This window comes from Perca fluviatilis, chromosome 17 (assembly GCF_010015445.1).
Source record: "Perca fluviatilis chromosome 17, GENO_Pfluv_1.0, whole genome shotgun sequence".
In the NCBI taxonomy this organism is placed as follows: domain Eukaryota; kingdom Metazoa; phylum Chordata; class Actinopteri; order Perciformes; family Percidae; genus Perca; species Perca fluviatilis.
The window spans coordinates 31,850,743-31,867,839 of NC_053128.1; the positions used below are offsets into that span (position 1 = coordinate 31,850,743).

At 40.4% G+C, this 17,097-nt stretch overlaps 2 protein-coding genes across 2 annotated transcripts; both read left to right on the plus strand.

Annotated features, from left to right (window-relative positions):
- The first annotated feature begins 5,237 nt into the window (after positions 1 to 5,237).
- LOC120545076 (caspase-3-like) lies at positions 5,238 to 8,097 on the plus strand. The gene is made up of 3 exons (XM_039779068.1): positions 5,238 to 5,263; positions 5,497 to 5,906; positions 7,832 to 8,097. The coding sequence occupies exons 1-3, from the start codon at positions 5,238 to 5,240 to the stop codon at positions 8,071 to 8,073; spliced, it is 678 nt and encodes a 225-aa protein (XP_039635002.1). The 3' UTR covers positions 8,074 to 8,097.
- A 6,563-nt stretch (positions 8,098 to 14,660) lies between these two features.
- On the plus strand, positions 14,661 to 16,770 carry LOC120545679 (tripartite motif-containing protein 16-like). The gene has a single exon (XM_039780221.1). It carries the CDS (start codon positions 14,670 to 14,672, stop codon positions 16,353 to 16,355), a length of 1,686 nt encoding a protein of 561 aa, XP_039636155.1. The 5' UTR covers positions 14,661 to 14,669; the 3' UTR covers positions 16,356 to 16,770.
- The last annotated feature ends 327 nt before the right edge of the window (positions 16,771 to 17,097 follow it).

Sequence of the window (17,097 nt, forward strand, 5' to 3'; positions counted from 1 at the left end):
GGGCACTGTTGCTATGATACCGGCGGGATAAATGACTCTCGCGTCCGACGCAAATCTAAAATGGGTTGGTCTGAAGTAGCTAGGTGCGGTTTGGGCGTAACGTGCAATAAACCAATCAGAGCGTCATCTCACATTCCCTTTAAGAGCAGGCGCGCTTATGACAGCAGATTTGCCTCCCGCACGCCAGCGGGAGTTGTCCAGGATGCGGCAAAGTAATAAATGCCCATCTTGACCGGGTGGCGATGTTGCTGCGGCCTCTTGGGCGCATCTCCACAGTATGGAGAGGATTACTGCACCCATGGAGCGTGGGCCTCTAAACGCACCACTTGCTCCTTGTGCCCCTTCCTCCCCCCCCCCACTCCATCTCCGTCCACCCGCTCCATCAGGAGCGCATTGCCATTCCCGGACCAGATCCCGCTGGAGTTCAACATCACGTCTCTTTAAGTCCTCTAATATTTCCTCATTTATGTCATCAACACATCCATGATTCATGGAAATGTTGTGTAAAACATAACAAGCCACAAAGAATGCTGCGACTTTTTGAGGATTGTACTGTAAAGTGCCTCCTGACATATCCAAACACCTGAAGCGCAGTACTATTTTTTCCTTGTAATTATGTATGGAACTACTGCGTCCGTGTATATGAGAGAAGCAAAGTGTATGCGCGTTGTGCATACACTACATTATGGCCAAGCATGTGCCCCTAAAATAGCATATGAATAACACGCTACTGACTTTAGACTAGCGCCACTGACTTTAGACCAGGTTTTTCCTGGTCTGTGGCAGAATTGTTTTCTGAAACTGCAAAATAGCACCAGGGAACGTTTACGCCTGAACACACCTCCTCTTTTCACTGAACCACCCCCGGGAGCGCAAATACATTCCCTAATTTACCGACAAGCGTCTGTGGAGGGAAAAGTCAGCTGTGCGTCGGGTGCAAAATAGGAATGATACATGCGTCGGAGTAAAAAGGCAGTTGCGCTGGGTGCGAGTAGGGCCCATTTAGTCTATGTATTTACACGTATTTTTTTGCTTTTATCAACATTTTTGTCACTTTTTTCAACATTTATTTGCTTTTCTAAATGTTTCAGTAAATTTGATTAACGTATTTTTTGCTTGTATTGATGTTTTAGAAGTAATGAGATGTTTTGGTTTATTGAGAAAACCATTTGGGGAGCCCCAGAAGCTCTCAGTGTGCTCAGTTGAGATCTCTTATTTTATCTTTGATTGTTGAAACAGGAAGATATGTTAAAAAAAATCTTTACCGAGATGATCTGTAGATATTAGTTGTTGTTTGTTATTCATGTATTTCTCCACGTTATGTATCTGCGGGACAGGAAGATGTTGAATAGCGGGGTCTTGTAATCCCATGTGGGACGGGCCAAATGTTTGGCTTGACACAGAAATCAAATCAAACTAAAAGTGTATTTAGTTTCTCTTCCACTGCGTGGCTCTGAAGAGAGAAAGCACCAGACCTCCTTTATCCTGCACACTTTGTTCTCTTTGTGGACATTTGTAAAGAAATCTAGATTTACATTTATTTGTTTGGCGGACCAAATGTTGTTATAATCATAATCAATAACTCATTCTTCTCTTTTACATAGCTGAGATTCTGGTTCAAACTAAGTGATTGTGTGGATGAAGTCAATCTGTTCATGAAATCATTGAACAAGAGTCTTTGAACAAACTTTACTGATGGGATGTGTGAACAAACTGAAGCTTTACATGATGAATAAACTAACATGAACAAAGTATTTTCTTCCTGTCTTCATTCCAGGGTTTCATACTAAGCTGACGGAGAAAATGTGAAACTGATATGAGAGTATAACTGAGGCACTTTTCCTCCTGAAACACCACAAAGTACAGTGTTCATGTTTAGAGTCAGTCAGTCTCTGTCCTTTCAACTTTCCTCACTAAAACTGCTCCGTCACAGAGAAATGAGCAGAGTTTTCTATCACTTGTTCACAGCGTTTAACCCTTGTGTTGTCCTTCGGGTCCCAGTGACCCGAAGGACAACACAAGGGTTATGTACTTCCGTTTACTTTGTTGAGAATTGCTCTCTAAACAAGGGTTAATACAGCACCTTAGTTCTTGTTTGTACAGCATTTTGGTCAGCTTAAACTGTTTAAATGTGTTCTAGAAATAAACTTTACTTACTTACTTTACAAGAAACAGGGTTTAGAGAGCAATTCTCAACAAAGTAAAGGGAAGTACATCATCCTTGTGTTGTGCTTCGGGTCACTGGGACCCGAAGGACCACACAAGGGTTAAGTATTGTGTGTTGGAGCATTTCAATAGTGAATATGAGGGTGTTTAGTAGTGTGTGTCAGCTTCTCAATAGTGTGTGTGAGAACATTTCAATAGTGTGTATACGGGCGTTTAAGTTGTGTGTTAAAATAATTTTAATAGTGTATACAAAAGTGAAAGCGTTTCAATAGTGTATAATCTATAGTGTTCTGGTTTCAGAATGATAAAGACAATTTAAGAACAATGAGATATTTCTATGGAAATTATCATGTTTTTGCCAAATGATGTACAGATGTTTAGTTATTCTATTATCTGAAAAGTAGTGCAAATAGCTCCAGTAAATGGGATAAAAATGTCCTTGAGAGAAATAGATATAGAGTGAGCCCCAGATGTTTACAACGTCTGGCTCCACCCCCTGGGACATGAAGTACTCTGTCAGTACTTTGCACACACTTCTTATTGAGCATCTTCATGAGTCATTTAGTTTGAACATGTTTGTGAGGACGTCAGAAAGTGACAGCTCTGACTACCTAACAGAACTCATCGACTGGTTGACAAGTTCATCTGAATTAGATTTGACTAAACTGAGAGACGCCCCGTTCTCAAACCTGAAGAAGAAACTTACCGATGACTGTTGTCTCTGCAGCCTGTGTGACTTGATGGGTAACTCCACTTCTCTTGACAGGTTTATGTATGTTCTCACTCTGCAACGTGTAATTAGTGTCTGGGCTTCAGCGTCCTCCCAAAACATTTTTAATCACAGAGGAATACTCTGTGATTATAAAACAGAAAGATAATTTTTTTATTTACCGTTGAATCTAAAACTAGATCTGCAAAGATTAACCGATAAATCGTAAACTATTAACATCAACTATTTTAAAAATCAATTAATCAGTTTGAGTAATTTTCATTAAAAAAGTAAAACTTCTCTGAATTGCAGATTGTTAAAAGTGAATATTTTGTGGTTCCTTCACTCCTCGAGGCTTTTTTTCTGCATTTCGGTGCTTTTTTAAAATGCTTTTGACACATTCAAGGCTTTTGTTGATGCTTTTTGATACCTTTTCCAATGTTTTCAATGATTTTTTTCTGTGTTTTTTTTAAAGCTTTTGGACAGGAACTTTATAAAACTATAAGGCTCTTCTAAAATAAGCACCTGACTTTCCCATAAAGCAGGGAAAAAATATTGAAAGTTTGAACCAATGTACAGCAGAAACAGATTTAAAATTTAAAATTAAACATTGCAGTTGGTGCTAAGTGCGAGCGTCTGTCATAGTGTGATTGGTTATGTCGCCGTCAGTCCCCTGCTCCATATCCTATTCACCAATCACAGCATCTCTCAGATGAAAACTCCTCTTCTGTGACACCCCCCCCTCCATCCCCCCACTATACAGTGCGTGCATGTGCATTCGGTAATCAGATGGAGACAAAAATGGACAGATTTTTTTTTTTAAAAAGCAAAACCTAATGATGCAAGTGCATCGACATCCACCACCAGTGCAGACAGGTGGCATTGATTCTTAATTTCCCACAAAGTTGATTGCGGTTATGTGTCAGTTAAACTTTTCATCTCCAATCTTATCTGTATTTGTGAGAAGTGGCGCTGTCCTGAGTTGATTATGGAAAGCCCTAACTTTATTATCGAGTTATGCAAAAATGTTTTGACTATTCTTTTCTTTTAAAGGGCGTGCGCCCGTGAGCACCCACGGAGGAAAACAAATTGGCGCCTATGCTTATTAATTACTCAACACATTTTCAGTGTCTGAGTCATGGAAGACGTTTTAAATATAATCACAGCCTGTTAGAAAGTGACAGCTCTGATTATGTAACAGAACTCAGCGAATGTTTGACGAGTTCATCTGAATTAGATTTGACTAAACTGAGAGACGCCTGGTTCTCAGACCTGAAGAGGAAACTTACCGATGACTGTTGTCTCTGCAGCCGTGTGACTTGATGGGTAACTCCACTTCTCTTGACAGGTTTATGTATGTTCTCACTCTGAAACCTGTATTTAGTGTGTCTGGACTTCAGCGTCCTCCCAAAACATTTTTAATCACAGAGGAATACTCTGTGATTATAAAACAGAAAGATAATTTTTAATTTACCTTCGAATCTAAAACTAGATCTGCAAAGATTAACTGACAACTCGTCAACTATCAAGTTAATCGCCAACTATTAAGTTAATCAGCAACTACTTTGATAATGAATGAATCAGTGTGTCATTTCTTATTAAAAAAAAAGTAAAACTTCTCTAAATTGCAGCTTGTTAAATGTGAACATTTTCTTACGATGACTGTTGTTCTTCTCTCTGCAGCCTGTGTTTCTACATCTTCTCATAACGTCCAGCCAAGGATTTATCACCATGCTTCACTCTGAATGACTTCTTCATCCACTGCATAATGCCAGACGCCCATCTTTCTGTGCAGAAAGTGAGAAGAAGGATTACAATTTATAATGTTTTACAGAAGCTTTAACTGGAGCTCTGATTGGACAAAACCTTTAGTAAAACCTCCACTGAATAGTTTACATTTTAAAACAGGAAGTTAACAAAATGCTCTACAGGATTGAACTTAAATCAAATAAAGTTTTAGTTATTTAATGAGCATTGTTTGAGCTGAACAATTACTTCTGTTATTGCTGTGCACATAAAAGATACTGAACCATGAAAAAAGGGAACACAGCAAAACTAAAACAATAAAAAATTTACAATATGTATAAAAATAAAGACATAAAAGGTGTTTTATTGTGTCGACTCTTTTAAAAAGCATCAAAGATCCAACAGACTTCCTGTTTCAGCTGAATCACATTTAATTTAGATTCGGAGTCAGATTAGTTTAAAGTCAAACATGTGAAACATGAGGAAACAAACTTTTACCCAGGTCCAGCAGTGTTTCAGCCTGCTGATTAAAGGTTAGATAACCGTCAGTGATTGGACACTGTGATGAGAATTTCTCTCCTCTTGCCCAAAATGAACCTCTTCCCTGAAACTAGTCATGACCGTGAAAACCCTGATTTTATGGTCAGTATTTACAACTCTTTCCCTGAAGTGGTAATGACTGTAAAACCCTGTTTTTATGTTCAGCAGACGAGCGCTGAGTCATCTGGAGAAACACACCTGGGAGAGACGTGCAGAAAGATTGCACAGTGTGGTGTGGTTTCCCAGCACAGAAGGAAAAGGACGAAGTTACGTAACGCTGTGAAACGTAAACGCATGTGATCCTTTGACATAACCTTATCCTTTTGACGTAACAGCCTGCAGAGGGAAGTCCATATACGGTCGGACAGGTGTGCCAGCAGGTTCACTGCTGTGCTGGGAGGGTTTGATCTGCAGACACAGAGACACACAGAGACAGAGAGAGACACACAGAGACACAACATCTGTCAGAGACACACAAAACGGACACACGGAGACTTTATATTTCACCCAGTGAGCAGCAGAAGAAGGATGCAGCGGTGGAGAGGCCGGGTGGATGACAGCGGGAAGTGTAACCGGGCAGTGCTGGTGTCTGTGGCCCAGTTTGTCCCTGGTGTGAGTCTGGGGAGGAGGCCTGGAGCCGACAAGGACACCAAGACTCTCCACCGCACCCTCAGCAAGCTGGGCTTCAAGGTGGACATCCACAGTGACCTGAGCGGGGACGAGATCTACCAGCTGTTTCTGAAAGGTAACACACAGCAACAGCATCAAGGATGTCAGAATTAGAAACAGAAAAACATGATGAAGTTTGAAAGGTAACACAGCATGAATAATGCCTGGATACAAATTCAGAACATGCAGGGGATTATTGAAACCCTCTGAGGTCTAAGGGCAGTTTCCTTCTTAAATTCTCCTTTTTAGGGCATTTGCATATAACTGATCCCTATGTGTTTGATATTAAAATGTTCAGAACAAACTCAGCTTTGTGTAGGTTGGAGCCCACATTTGTCCTAGAGTAATGTGTAAAGAGATAATTAGACCCTAAAGTTGAAGTTTGCTTTTGGAAATTCTTCAAATCTTTACTCATGTTGATGAATTGTTTTTGTGCTTGAAATGAGTTTACCAAAGTCCTAGGTTCACAAAATAAATAAATTAGTTGATAGATGTATATAAAATGTCTGAAATTAAGTTTTGTAATATTGCTTTTTGAGTAGAAAGACATTTATTAAACAGCCTAGGTAACACACAGCAGGAATACTGTTTAATGTTTAATCTGTATTTATTGTGTCAGCTGGCTCAGAGTTTCTAAATGTGTTGTAAAGATAAACAGACTAACTAACGCTGTTAGCTTCGTAGCATTCAGCATTATTATTCTACGTCAGACTTCTTTTCAGGAACTGTGTTTGCTCTATGCTGACATTGTGTCTGTCTTTACATGGTAAGGGACTGTTCCAAACGCAGAAACGAAGCGCAATCACACCATAAAATGTTAAGAAAAAAGATCCGTATTTTGCAGTAATCCAATGACACGAAATGAAAGTAATCTACTGTGATCAGTAGATCCACATACAGAGTCACGGTGTATCTAGCAAGGCCTATACGAGCGTCACATTCACCAGCCAGGTCCAAACAGGTGAACGAGGCCTCTCCACGTCGCCGTTTAAACAAAGTGGAATAAAACGTATAAAAGTCCAAATCTACACAAAACCCGCAATCAATTAGTATTAGCTGACATTAAATGTATAGACATGGCTTTTAGGAAACCTTTATTGCAAGGTTGGCCCGGCAAAATGTCCAGACTAGTGCAACAGTAATTTTTGTTTTTTGCGTCCTGCTGCTCCCATCGTCAGCCAGGTAATATGTTTTTTTACTAAAGCAGTATATGAAATCTGATGTATTACCTACCACAATTTAGTTTTTTATGTTATTTAAGATATTTATAAAATATCTGGTCATGCCAGATGTAATTATTCCACTCATTTTTTAAACAATACAATTACCCGTTTCAGCCACCAGGGGGTCAGTGCTCCCCGTGCCCCCCAGCAAACTCATGGGTCAGACCCATCTGGTAGCGAAGGAGGGCCAAGACTAAGAGCTACATGGAAATTTTTTTGCTGTTTTCATGAATACAAAAGTTGGGTGACCCATCCCCCTAGACAAAAAAATGTTGGGTGACCCTCCCCTCAACAAATAATAAAAACACATGACCCTCCCCTGTTTTCCTCCGGTGGTCCATTCCATAAATACCGAATGGAAGACAGGTTGTGTGTTTGCTTCTCTGTGTGCAGCGTCAGCAGAGACACCCAGATATCAAACAGACTGAAGGGTCACGGAGAGTTCAGAGCTGCTTATCACTAATACATCAAACTGTACACGCACACACGCTGACATTATCACTTGTCACGTGATCCAAATCTGAAAATGAAAGTCAAAGAATTTACCTGATGGACTGTAGAGCAAACTGTCTGAGCGTGTGTGCATGTGTGCGTGTCATATATAGAGAACATAATGTCATAATATGTAAAGAATAAAGTTTATAGGACAAAAAGTTATTTTGAGTATTAAGTTTCAGGAAAAAGTTGTAATATTTTTAGGAAAAGGTTGAACATTTGAGATAAATGTCAGAATCCTTTGAGAATAAAAGTCTGTGTGTGTGTGTGTGTGTGTCTGCAGAGAGCCGGCGGCCTGTGAAGGACTGTTTTCTGGCCGTCTTGTCGTCTCACGGGGACGAGGGATGCGTGTTCGGGGCTGATGGGAAACCCGTCCAACTGTGTCGTCTCTTTTCATATTTTGACAACGAAAACATGGAGAAGAAGGCCAAAGTGTTCCTCGTACAGGTCCGAGTCTTTACTGTCGCACACACACTCGCATGCACACAGGTTTGTGGCACTATCTTTGTGGGGACCCATCACTGACATAATGCATTCCCTGGCCCCTTACCCTAACCTTAACCCTTACCCTAACCTTAACCATCACAACTAAATGCCTAACCTTAACCCTTACCCTCACCTTAACCATCACAACTAAATGTCTAACCTTAACCCTTACCCTAACCTTAATCATCACAACTAAATGCCTAACCTTAACCCTTACCCTCACCTTAACCATCACAACTAAATGCCTAACCTTAACCCTTACCTTAACCTTAACCATCACAACTAAATGCCTAACCTTAACCCTTACCCTAACCTTAACCATCACAACTAAATGCCTAACCTTAACCCTTACCCTAACCTTAACCATCACAACTAAATGCCTAACCTTAACCCTTACCCTAACCTTAACCATCACAACTAAATGCCTAACCTTAACCCTTACCCTCACCTTAACCATCACAACTAAATGTCTAACCTTAACCCTTACCCTAACCTTAACCATCACAACTAAATGCCTAACCTTAACCCTTACCCTAACCATAACCTAATTCTATCCCTAATCCTACAACCAAGTCTTAACCCTCAAATAGCCTTTTAAACTTGTGGGGTCCAGCATTTTGGCCCCACAAAGCTGTCAGAACCCCACAAGTATACTGGACTCACGGTTTTTGGACCCCACAAATATAGTTAAACAAGCACGTGCACACACAAACTTTTTGTTTTCTGTAGTTGTTGTGATATGTCTCATGTTCTCTTGTATGTTGAGGGTTTTTTCTACATTTAACTACATTTTTGTTGCTTTTTTAACAGCTTTGTGACATTTCTATCTGTAAATAAAGGTTTGAAGTGATACGATGATGAACAGAGTGTTTGTGTGTGTGTGTGTGTGTGTGTGTGTGTGTGTGTGTGTGTGTGTGTGTGTGTGTGTGTGTGTGTGTGAGCGTGTTTTTTTAAAAACGGGAGGTGGTCTGGATGACGGTGTGGAGGTGGATTCAGCTGGTGACAGCAGAGACTTCTCACAGCATCTCTCTATTCCTGTAGACACAGCTGTGATGTACGCCACGCCCCAGGTAAACAAACATACAAACACACACACTTCCTGTCCCAACGCCAGGTAAAAACAAACAATTTCCTGTCCCACCGCGGTAAACACCTCTCAATCCTCCCTTTTCTCCTCTTTTTTTTCCTCTCCCTCAGGTTACGGGCGTTTCATGCACCCACTCGGATCCTCTTCCTCCAGACGTTCTGCACTTTATTAAAGGAGGACGGCAACCGTAACCTGGAGCTGACGCCTATTGACCCGCCTCTCCCACCGGGTGGCCTACAGCTTCCAGGCCAAAGGGAAGTTCGCTGGGAAGAAAGAGATGCCGTGCCTCGTCACACGCCTGACCAGAGAAGTGTTCCCGTTCGCTGAGCCGAGGAAAGACAGCGGCGCCGCGGGGCTCTCAGCCACCTCGCTGCTCGACACTCAACACGTGTCCACACGCACTCCTTCCATCAGTTAGCCGCAGCTGCAGAGTGGACGTGACCAAACCCTTCATGATCAGCAGATATGCAGATGGCTGAGACAGATGAGATAAACCTGTCGGTAATGTCCTCACGCTGTCTGACTTCCTGCAGAAAATCCAAACACGTCATCCGGAAAATATTCTGCTGAGATATTTTGCACATACTTTACATACTCTGGAGGAGATTAGATATTTAAATGTAAAGCTGTAACTCAAAGAAACTCTAAACCTTCATCAGGTAACATGATCAGAGTTTTTAGGTGAAGGATTTTGCCAGATGAAGGTCTAGTACCAAAACGTTGCCTACTATTACATTCATTTCCTGCAAGTTTGACAGTGTGCAGGAGTTTATTGCAGCATATGTTTAAATATGGGAAATGTAAAGCTGTATTTAATGCACCTGTGTGCGGATGGTTGAGTGTGTAAACTTGCAAACTCTCCCACACTGTCTAACTACAAAGATGAATTTAATGGCAATGTTTTGGTATTAGACCTTTATCGGGCAAAATGATTAGAGATTTAAGGATGAGGATTTTGTCCGATGAAGGTCTTGTACCAAAAGGTTTTTGACCTTTGACTTACTCGTCCCTCTCCTACTGTCTCATGTAATAGATGTGGAAATATTTTTCTGTTCTGTGTTTGTAAAAAAACAAAAAAGAACTACTATAATATTTTAACTTACATCTTATAGCATCCTTTCCTGTTCATATAGTTTAAGATAAACATGAATTTGGTCTCTTTTTCTCTCTGCTGGCAGCAGAAAGAAGATCAAATCTCTGGACACTTCTGTCTAAAAGTGAAACATTGTGTTTGAAAGTCCAAAGTTAGGGGAATGGAGCTGAGCGATGAGCACACAGAGTACCATGTTACTGTTTCTGTATGTCATTATGTTTTGCTTTTAGCCCCCAGTTACTGTGTTGTAATGCTTTACTGCAGCTTATCAGCATCCTTCCTCATCTGCTGCTTGGACTATTTCACCTGTAGTTATAAAATAAGGACATGGACTGTCAAATGTATTAATATGATCTTTTATTGTATAACATGCTATTTATCTATTTAATATTGAACATTTTGGTGCTCCGTAGTTATTCTAAGTGATGGCGAGATGACACCTCATGAAGTCATGAAGCTTTCCAGCAAAGTGGTTCATTTCTCACGATACCACCGGTTGGCCAAAGAGTGTAAAACAGGCAGATATATTACCTATGATCTGATATTTTGCGCAAGTAAATGCTTAGAAAATGATGATCAATTTCCACGTAATCCGTTCATATCAACACAGTGTGTCTTGTGTGTGGTATACTGTCACTAATGATTGTATAACATAACTGTATAATAAATAGATTGCCTTGAGAGGAATGTGGCTATCAAATGTGTTTAAGTCAATCCTTTGGTCATAATGTAGTCTGGATCAACAGCGTGTGGCTCACACTCCGGATGTCCCTCTTTCTGTGTGTCACCGTTCTCAAACTCCGTTCTCTTCAGGAAACAACAACATACACCGAGCTAGCGACCTAGCTGAAAATGTTGTGAAGAACATTTGGATGGTGCAACAAGGCAGGCTTGCTTGGTTCTTTCGGGGAATGATTGTAAAGATTTACAAAGAATATGTTCCAGGACGTTTTGGGACCGATTGGTGGGATTGCTGTGGACAAAGTACACACGGAGATACACGGATCATGATATAAAAATGGGGCAATATTAGTTTGATAAAACTAGACCAAGTACCAGTGGTTTACAGGGGAGAGGGCAGTGAATTTGCTCATGTAGATCATGGATGTGTAATAAAACCAGTGTAGATTGGAACCACTTCCTAAACCAGTCACGTGGTATTGACAGGCAGCGAGGCTTCGGACGTCATGATGACGTAATTTCTCTAAAACGATGCAAGCCTCGATAAGCACTTCACACGAAAACTTCAGAGATTTCTCGACACAAGCTCCGAAGCCTCGGGACAGGATGTAACATAACAAGTTATTCCACAATCTGTAGCAAACCTGTTATGATCGGCTATGGAAAGTAAACCCAGAGCCAGACAAGGTCCAGAATACAACCTTATTCATGGCAATTTAATGTATGAATATGAAAACCTTCAAACAGACTGGAATGGCCTCCCGAGTACAATGATTTTCAAAAAAAAGAATGATTATAAATATGGAGGGTATATCAATTATAAACATAATATACAATGAAGGAACCCAGCTTTTGAATAAAAAAAAAAATTATAATATATATAAAATAAATAAGAAGCTTTCGGAGAGAACTGTTGTGTCTTGGAGTTACTATGTCAGTGTTTCCTCTATGCTGATTTTGTAGTGGCGAACCCGCCATGGCAAAACGTCTGTCGCCACGGTATCAGAAATACGGCAGACGCACAATGTAGTCGCGGTTGCCTTTTAAATGATCCTGCCGACATAATGGTTGGCTTGGTTGTTTTTCGGACAGACCTGCCCCCAATGCTAAAAAAAATCCTAAAGGAAACACTGTATGTAACAACAACAAAAATGCCCTATGATTCACTGCAACGATGATGACACTCTACAGCATCTTTTAATGGACTGCTACAGAGCAAAAGAAGTCTGGGACAAATTAAAAGTGTATGGTGTAAATTTTGATCTTTCATATAAATCTGTACTGTATCATAGATGATGTAGTATCAGAGAAGCACGAGGAATTGATGCAAATAATCATATGTATTGTTTTGTTTACATTATAGAAGACAAGATGCTGTATGGTCTTACAACAGACTGTTGTAAACAGTGACGACGTGTGTAAACAGGTGCTCACTGAACTCAGGAGGACATAAGACCACAAACTTACTTGGAACATATTGATCTTGTGATCTTTAGCACTTTATGAAGGACTATATGCACACGATCAACTTTATTAGCTCATTTTGCACATTAGCATTGGTTTGTTCATTAGTCAAGGTTGTTATTTTTTTATTTTCTTCTGGTATGATATGTAGCCTACTGTGTGTCTAGTTACAACTTGTATTTTGTAAAACTTCAATAAAGCTCTATTAAAAAAAAGAAAGAAAGAAACACACCTGAGGAAAACGTATGTGTTGTTTCCCAGCACTGGAAGAAAAATCACAAAGTTATGTAACACTAGAATTTATAATGTTTTACAGAAACTTAAACTGGAGTTCTGATCATTGACGATATTAAACCCTTTTTGATGCCTACATTTCATCTCAGCCCCCCTAAAAAATTATAATAATGAAAAAATAAATTAGCCTGAAGCTAATGCTTAGCTACCTGTTGAGGAGGAAATTAGCCAACTCTGCATCCTTTTGGGCTTTAAGCTGTCTCCATCTTTCAAATACATCTCCAATATTTACCTGAGGTTTGTTACGTCTCTGGTCATACAACTGTTAGAAACATGCCGTTTCTTTTTTAGGTCGGGTAAAATCCATCTCCGTTGATCCTGTTTGTTTGTTTGCTGCTTTCATGGCTGTGCTAAAGTTACAGCTGTAGAGCGATGGGTTATAGTTTTTACAGGTACTGTATATCTAGCAAACCAGCCTGGCTGTCAAACTGGGCAGTTGATAACAACACACAGGCCAAAACACAAACAGACATTCTGTCACGGAAAGGAAATTTCAAAAGGAGAAAATACTGGCATTAGTAATGTTGTCAGAAAAGATAGTATTTCAACTTAGCTTGTTTCCTTAATATCTGTTGACACATTGGGGTCATTTTTGGATTTATTACAATACATTACATATTGGACCTTTAATAATTCCACATTATCAATAAAATATAGTTTTATGATGCATTCTCATTTCTGTCTCAACAAACATTTGACACAAGTAAGCAATAGACACTGTACCAGTGTACACTAGTGTCCGTACTTAGGTAAACAACACAACATTGATCCACATTCACATCCCAACTATCTTTAAGATGATTTCTGTTGAACTAATCGCTAATTTAACTCCCTTTTTAAAACTGATCTCACTTGTAATCTGTGTTACATGCAGTGGTAATATGTTCCAGTTTGACATCGCCCTATACATGACAGTTTTCTTTATGGCATTAGTTTTAGGTAAAGGTAATGTGAAGCATCACAAGCAGACATTTTCTCATTCCTTTCCCTAATGTTGTACCTTTTCTCATAGAACTAAAATCTCTACTCGAGTCACTTAGATTGTTAAACAACAAATCAAGTATTACACTTGTAGAAACTGTAGAGCTTTTTTCCCTGAAACCTCTGACTAATTGTGATTTAATATGTTTACATGTACCTCTTTATTTGTGTACGTAATGAATCTGTTGTTTTATTGTTTATACTGTCTTGTGTTTTTTTTATTCATATCTTTATGAGAATTACACTTGATGTTTTCGTGCTATTGTTGTTTACGTGATTCTTTGTATAAAGACATATTTGAAACTCCTGACAGTTTCTACAGGGGATCCAGTGATGGCCAAAGGTTCAAGTTTATCAGGAGTCTTGTGTGTTGCTGGATAAGATAACTTTTATGTGTTAAACACACTCTCCTTACACCACCGCTGCAGAGAAATGATTAAAATATGTTTGACCTTTTGAAGAGTCCCCCTCACACAGAAGGCCAACCAGCGCCACATCTTCAGCATACAGTAGGAAGTTAAAGTGTCCGTGTTGGATTTTAAACTCAATGGTCTACAGAGAAAATAACAAAGGGGATAAAATGGCATCTTGCTATGCACCTGTGTTCAGAGTAATTATCTCTGACACCTTTTACACACATTCTAGGATTGTGAGATTATTATACAGCAATTTAAGGGTTTTATGACCGTTTAGTTTGATAACTTTCAGTTGATTTTAAACCAGTAAAAGGACAATTTAAGAGACTTTGAGTAAGAGTCAGAGACGTCAACAAAACCTGAGGAGCCAAGAAGTATTTTACAACTAGAAATGTCGTGTTTTCTGATGTAGAGGACATTTTAAGTGAGGGGTCATTTAAAATGAGGAAACAAAGTCCAAAGTAAAGGTGCCACTCCTCATCCTGGCAGGAATCAAATCTGGATAACCCCTCCCTTTATTGTATAATGACAATAAAGCTGAACGTTGAACCTGGATCCCTTGATAAGACAGTCACACGTACTGGAAGTCACAGTCAGACAGTCATCACTGAGAGGTGAAATGGCGCAGAAAGGAGTTCAGCTGGACCGGGAAACCTTCTCTTGTTCCATCTGTCTGGATCTATTGAAGGATCCGGTGACTACTCCCTGTGGACACAGCTACTGCATGAACTGTATTAAAAGCCACTGGGATGAAGAGGATCGTAAGTACAACTACAGCTGCCCTCAGTGCAGGAAGAAGTTCACACCGAGGCCTGTCCTGCTGAAAAGCACCATGTTAGCAGATTTAGTGGAGGAGCTGAAGAAGACTGGACTCCAAGCTGCTCCTGCTGATCACTGCTATGCTGGAGCTGAAGATGTGGCCTGTGATGTCTGCACCGGGAGAAAACTCAAAGCACACAAGTCCTGTCTGATCTGTCTGGCTTCTTACTGTGATAAACACCTTCAGCCTCATTACGATGTAGCTCAGTTAAAGAAACACAAGCTGGTGGAGCCGTCCAAGAAGCTCCAGGAGAACGTCTGCTCTCGTCATGATGAGGTGATGAAGATGTTCTCTCGTACTGATCAGCAGCTTATCTGTTATCTCTGCTCTGTGGAGGAACATAAAGGCCACGACACAGTCTCAGCTGCAGCAGAGAGAGCTGAGAGGCAGAGAGAGCTCGAGGGGAGTCGACAAAACATCCAGCAGAGAATCCAGGACAGAGAGAAAGATGTGAAGCTGCTTCAACAGCAGGCGGAGGCCATCAATCTCTCTGCTGATAAAGCAGTGGAGGACAGCGAGAAGATCTTCACTGAGCTGATCCGTCTCCTGGAGAAAAGAAGCTCTGATGTGGAGCAGCAGGTCAGATCCCAGCAGAAAAGTGAAGTGAGTCGAGTCAGAGAGCTTCAGGAGAAGCTGGAGCAGGAGATCACTGAGCTGAAGAGGAAAGACGCTGAGCAGAAGAAGCTCTCACACACAGAGGATCACAACCAGTTTCTACACAACTACCCCTCACTGTCACCACTCAGCCAATCAACATCCAGCATCCATATCCGTCCTCTGAGCTGCTTTGAGGACGTGACAGCGGCCGTGTCAGAAGTCAGAGATAAACTACAGGACGTCCTGAGAGAAGAGTGGACAAACGTCTCACTGACGATTACTGAAGTGGACGTTTTACTGCCACAACCAGAGCCCAAGACCAGAGCTGGATTCTTAAAATATTCACGTGAAATCACACTGGAGCCAAACACAGCAAACACATGGGTGTTATTATCTGAGGGGAACAGGAAAGCAACAGTAATGAAAAAACAACAGTCTTATTCTAGTCACCCAGACAGATTCACTAACAGGCCTCAGGTCCTGAGTAGAGAGAGTCTGACTGGACGTCGTTACTGGGAGGTGGAGAGGAGAGGGAGAGGGGGAGTTTATGTAGCAGTTGCAAACAAGAATATCAGCAGAGCAGGGGGGTCGCATGAATGTACATTTGGACTAAATGACAAATCTTGGGCGTTATATTGTAAGAACAACAGTTATAGATTTTGTTACAACAATGTCCAAACTCCCGTCTCAGGTCCTCTGTCCTCCAGAGTAGGAGTGTACCTGGATCACAGTGCAGGTCTTCTGTCCTTCTACAGCGTCTCTGAAACCATGACTCTCCTCCACAGAGTCCAGACCACATTCACTCAGCCACTCTATGCTGGACTAAGGTTTCATCTTTGGGGTTATGGTTGTCATGAAGCCTCTGCCGAGTTGTCTAAACTGAAATAGACAGAAGTCATTTAAGGGTTAAATTTTGTGTTTTTACTCTTCGACTTATTTTGTTGCCATGTTTGTTGCTGAGAGCTGATTGTTGTGACATTCTATTTCTTTGACGTTTTTGTTGCTTTTATCAATGGTTTTTCGACTTTTCTCTTTTTTTTCTTTATCACCGTTTTAGACGTGTTTAAGATGTTTTTGCCGTTTTTTTTAAACATTTTTGTTTTTTGCTTCTGTCGACATTTTACTTACAATAACTCATTCTTCTCTTTTACATAGCTGAGATTCTGTTTCAAACAAAGTGATTGTGTGGATGAAGTCAATCTGTTGATGAAATCATTGAACAAGAGTCTTTGAACAGACTTTACTGACGGGATGTGTGAACAAACTGAAGCTTTACATGATGAATAAACTAACATGAACAAAGTATTTTCTTCCTGTCTTCATTCCAGGGTTTCATACAAAGCTGACGGAGAAAATGTGAAACTGATATGAATGTATAACTGAGGCCATTTTCCTCCTGAAACACCACAAAGTACAGTGTTCATGTTTAGAGTCAGTCGGTCTCTGTCCTTTCAACTTTCCTCACTAAAACTGCTCCGTCACAGAGAAATGAGCAGAGTTTTCTATCACTTGTTCACAGAGCTTCTCAGTAGTGTGTATGAGAGCGTTTCAATAGTGTACATCAGAGCGTTTAAATTGTATGTTAAAAGAATTTTAAAAGTGTATACGAAAGTGAGAGCATTTCAATAGT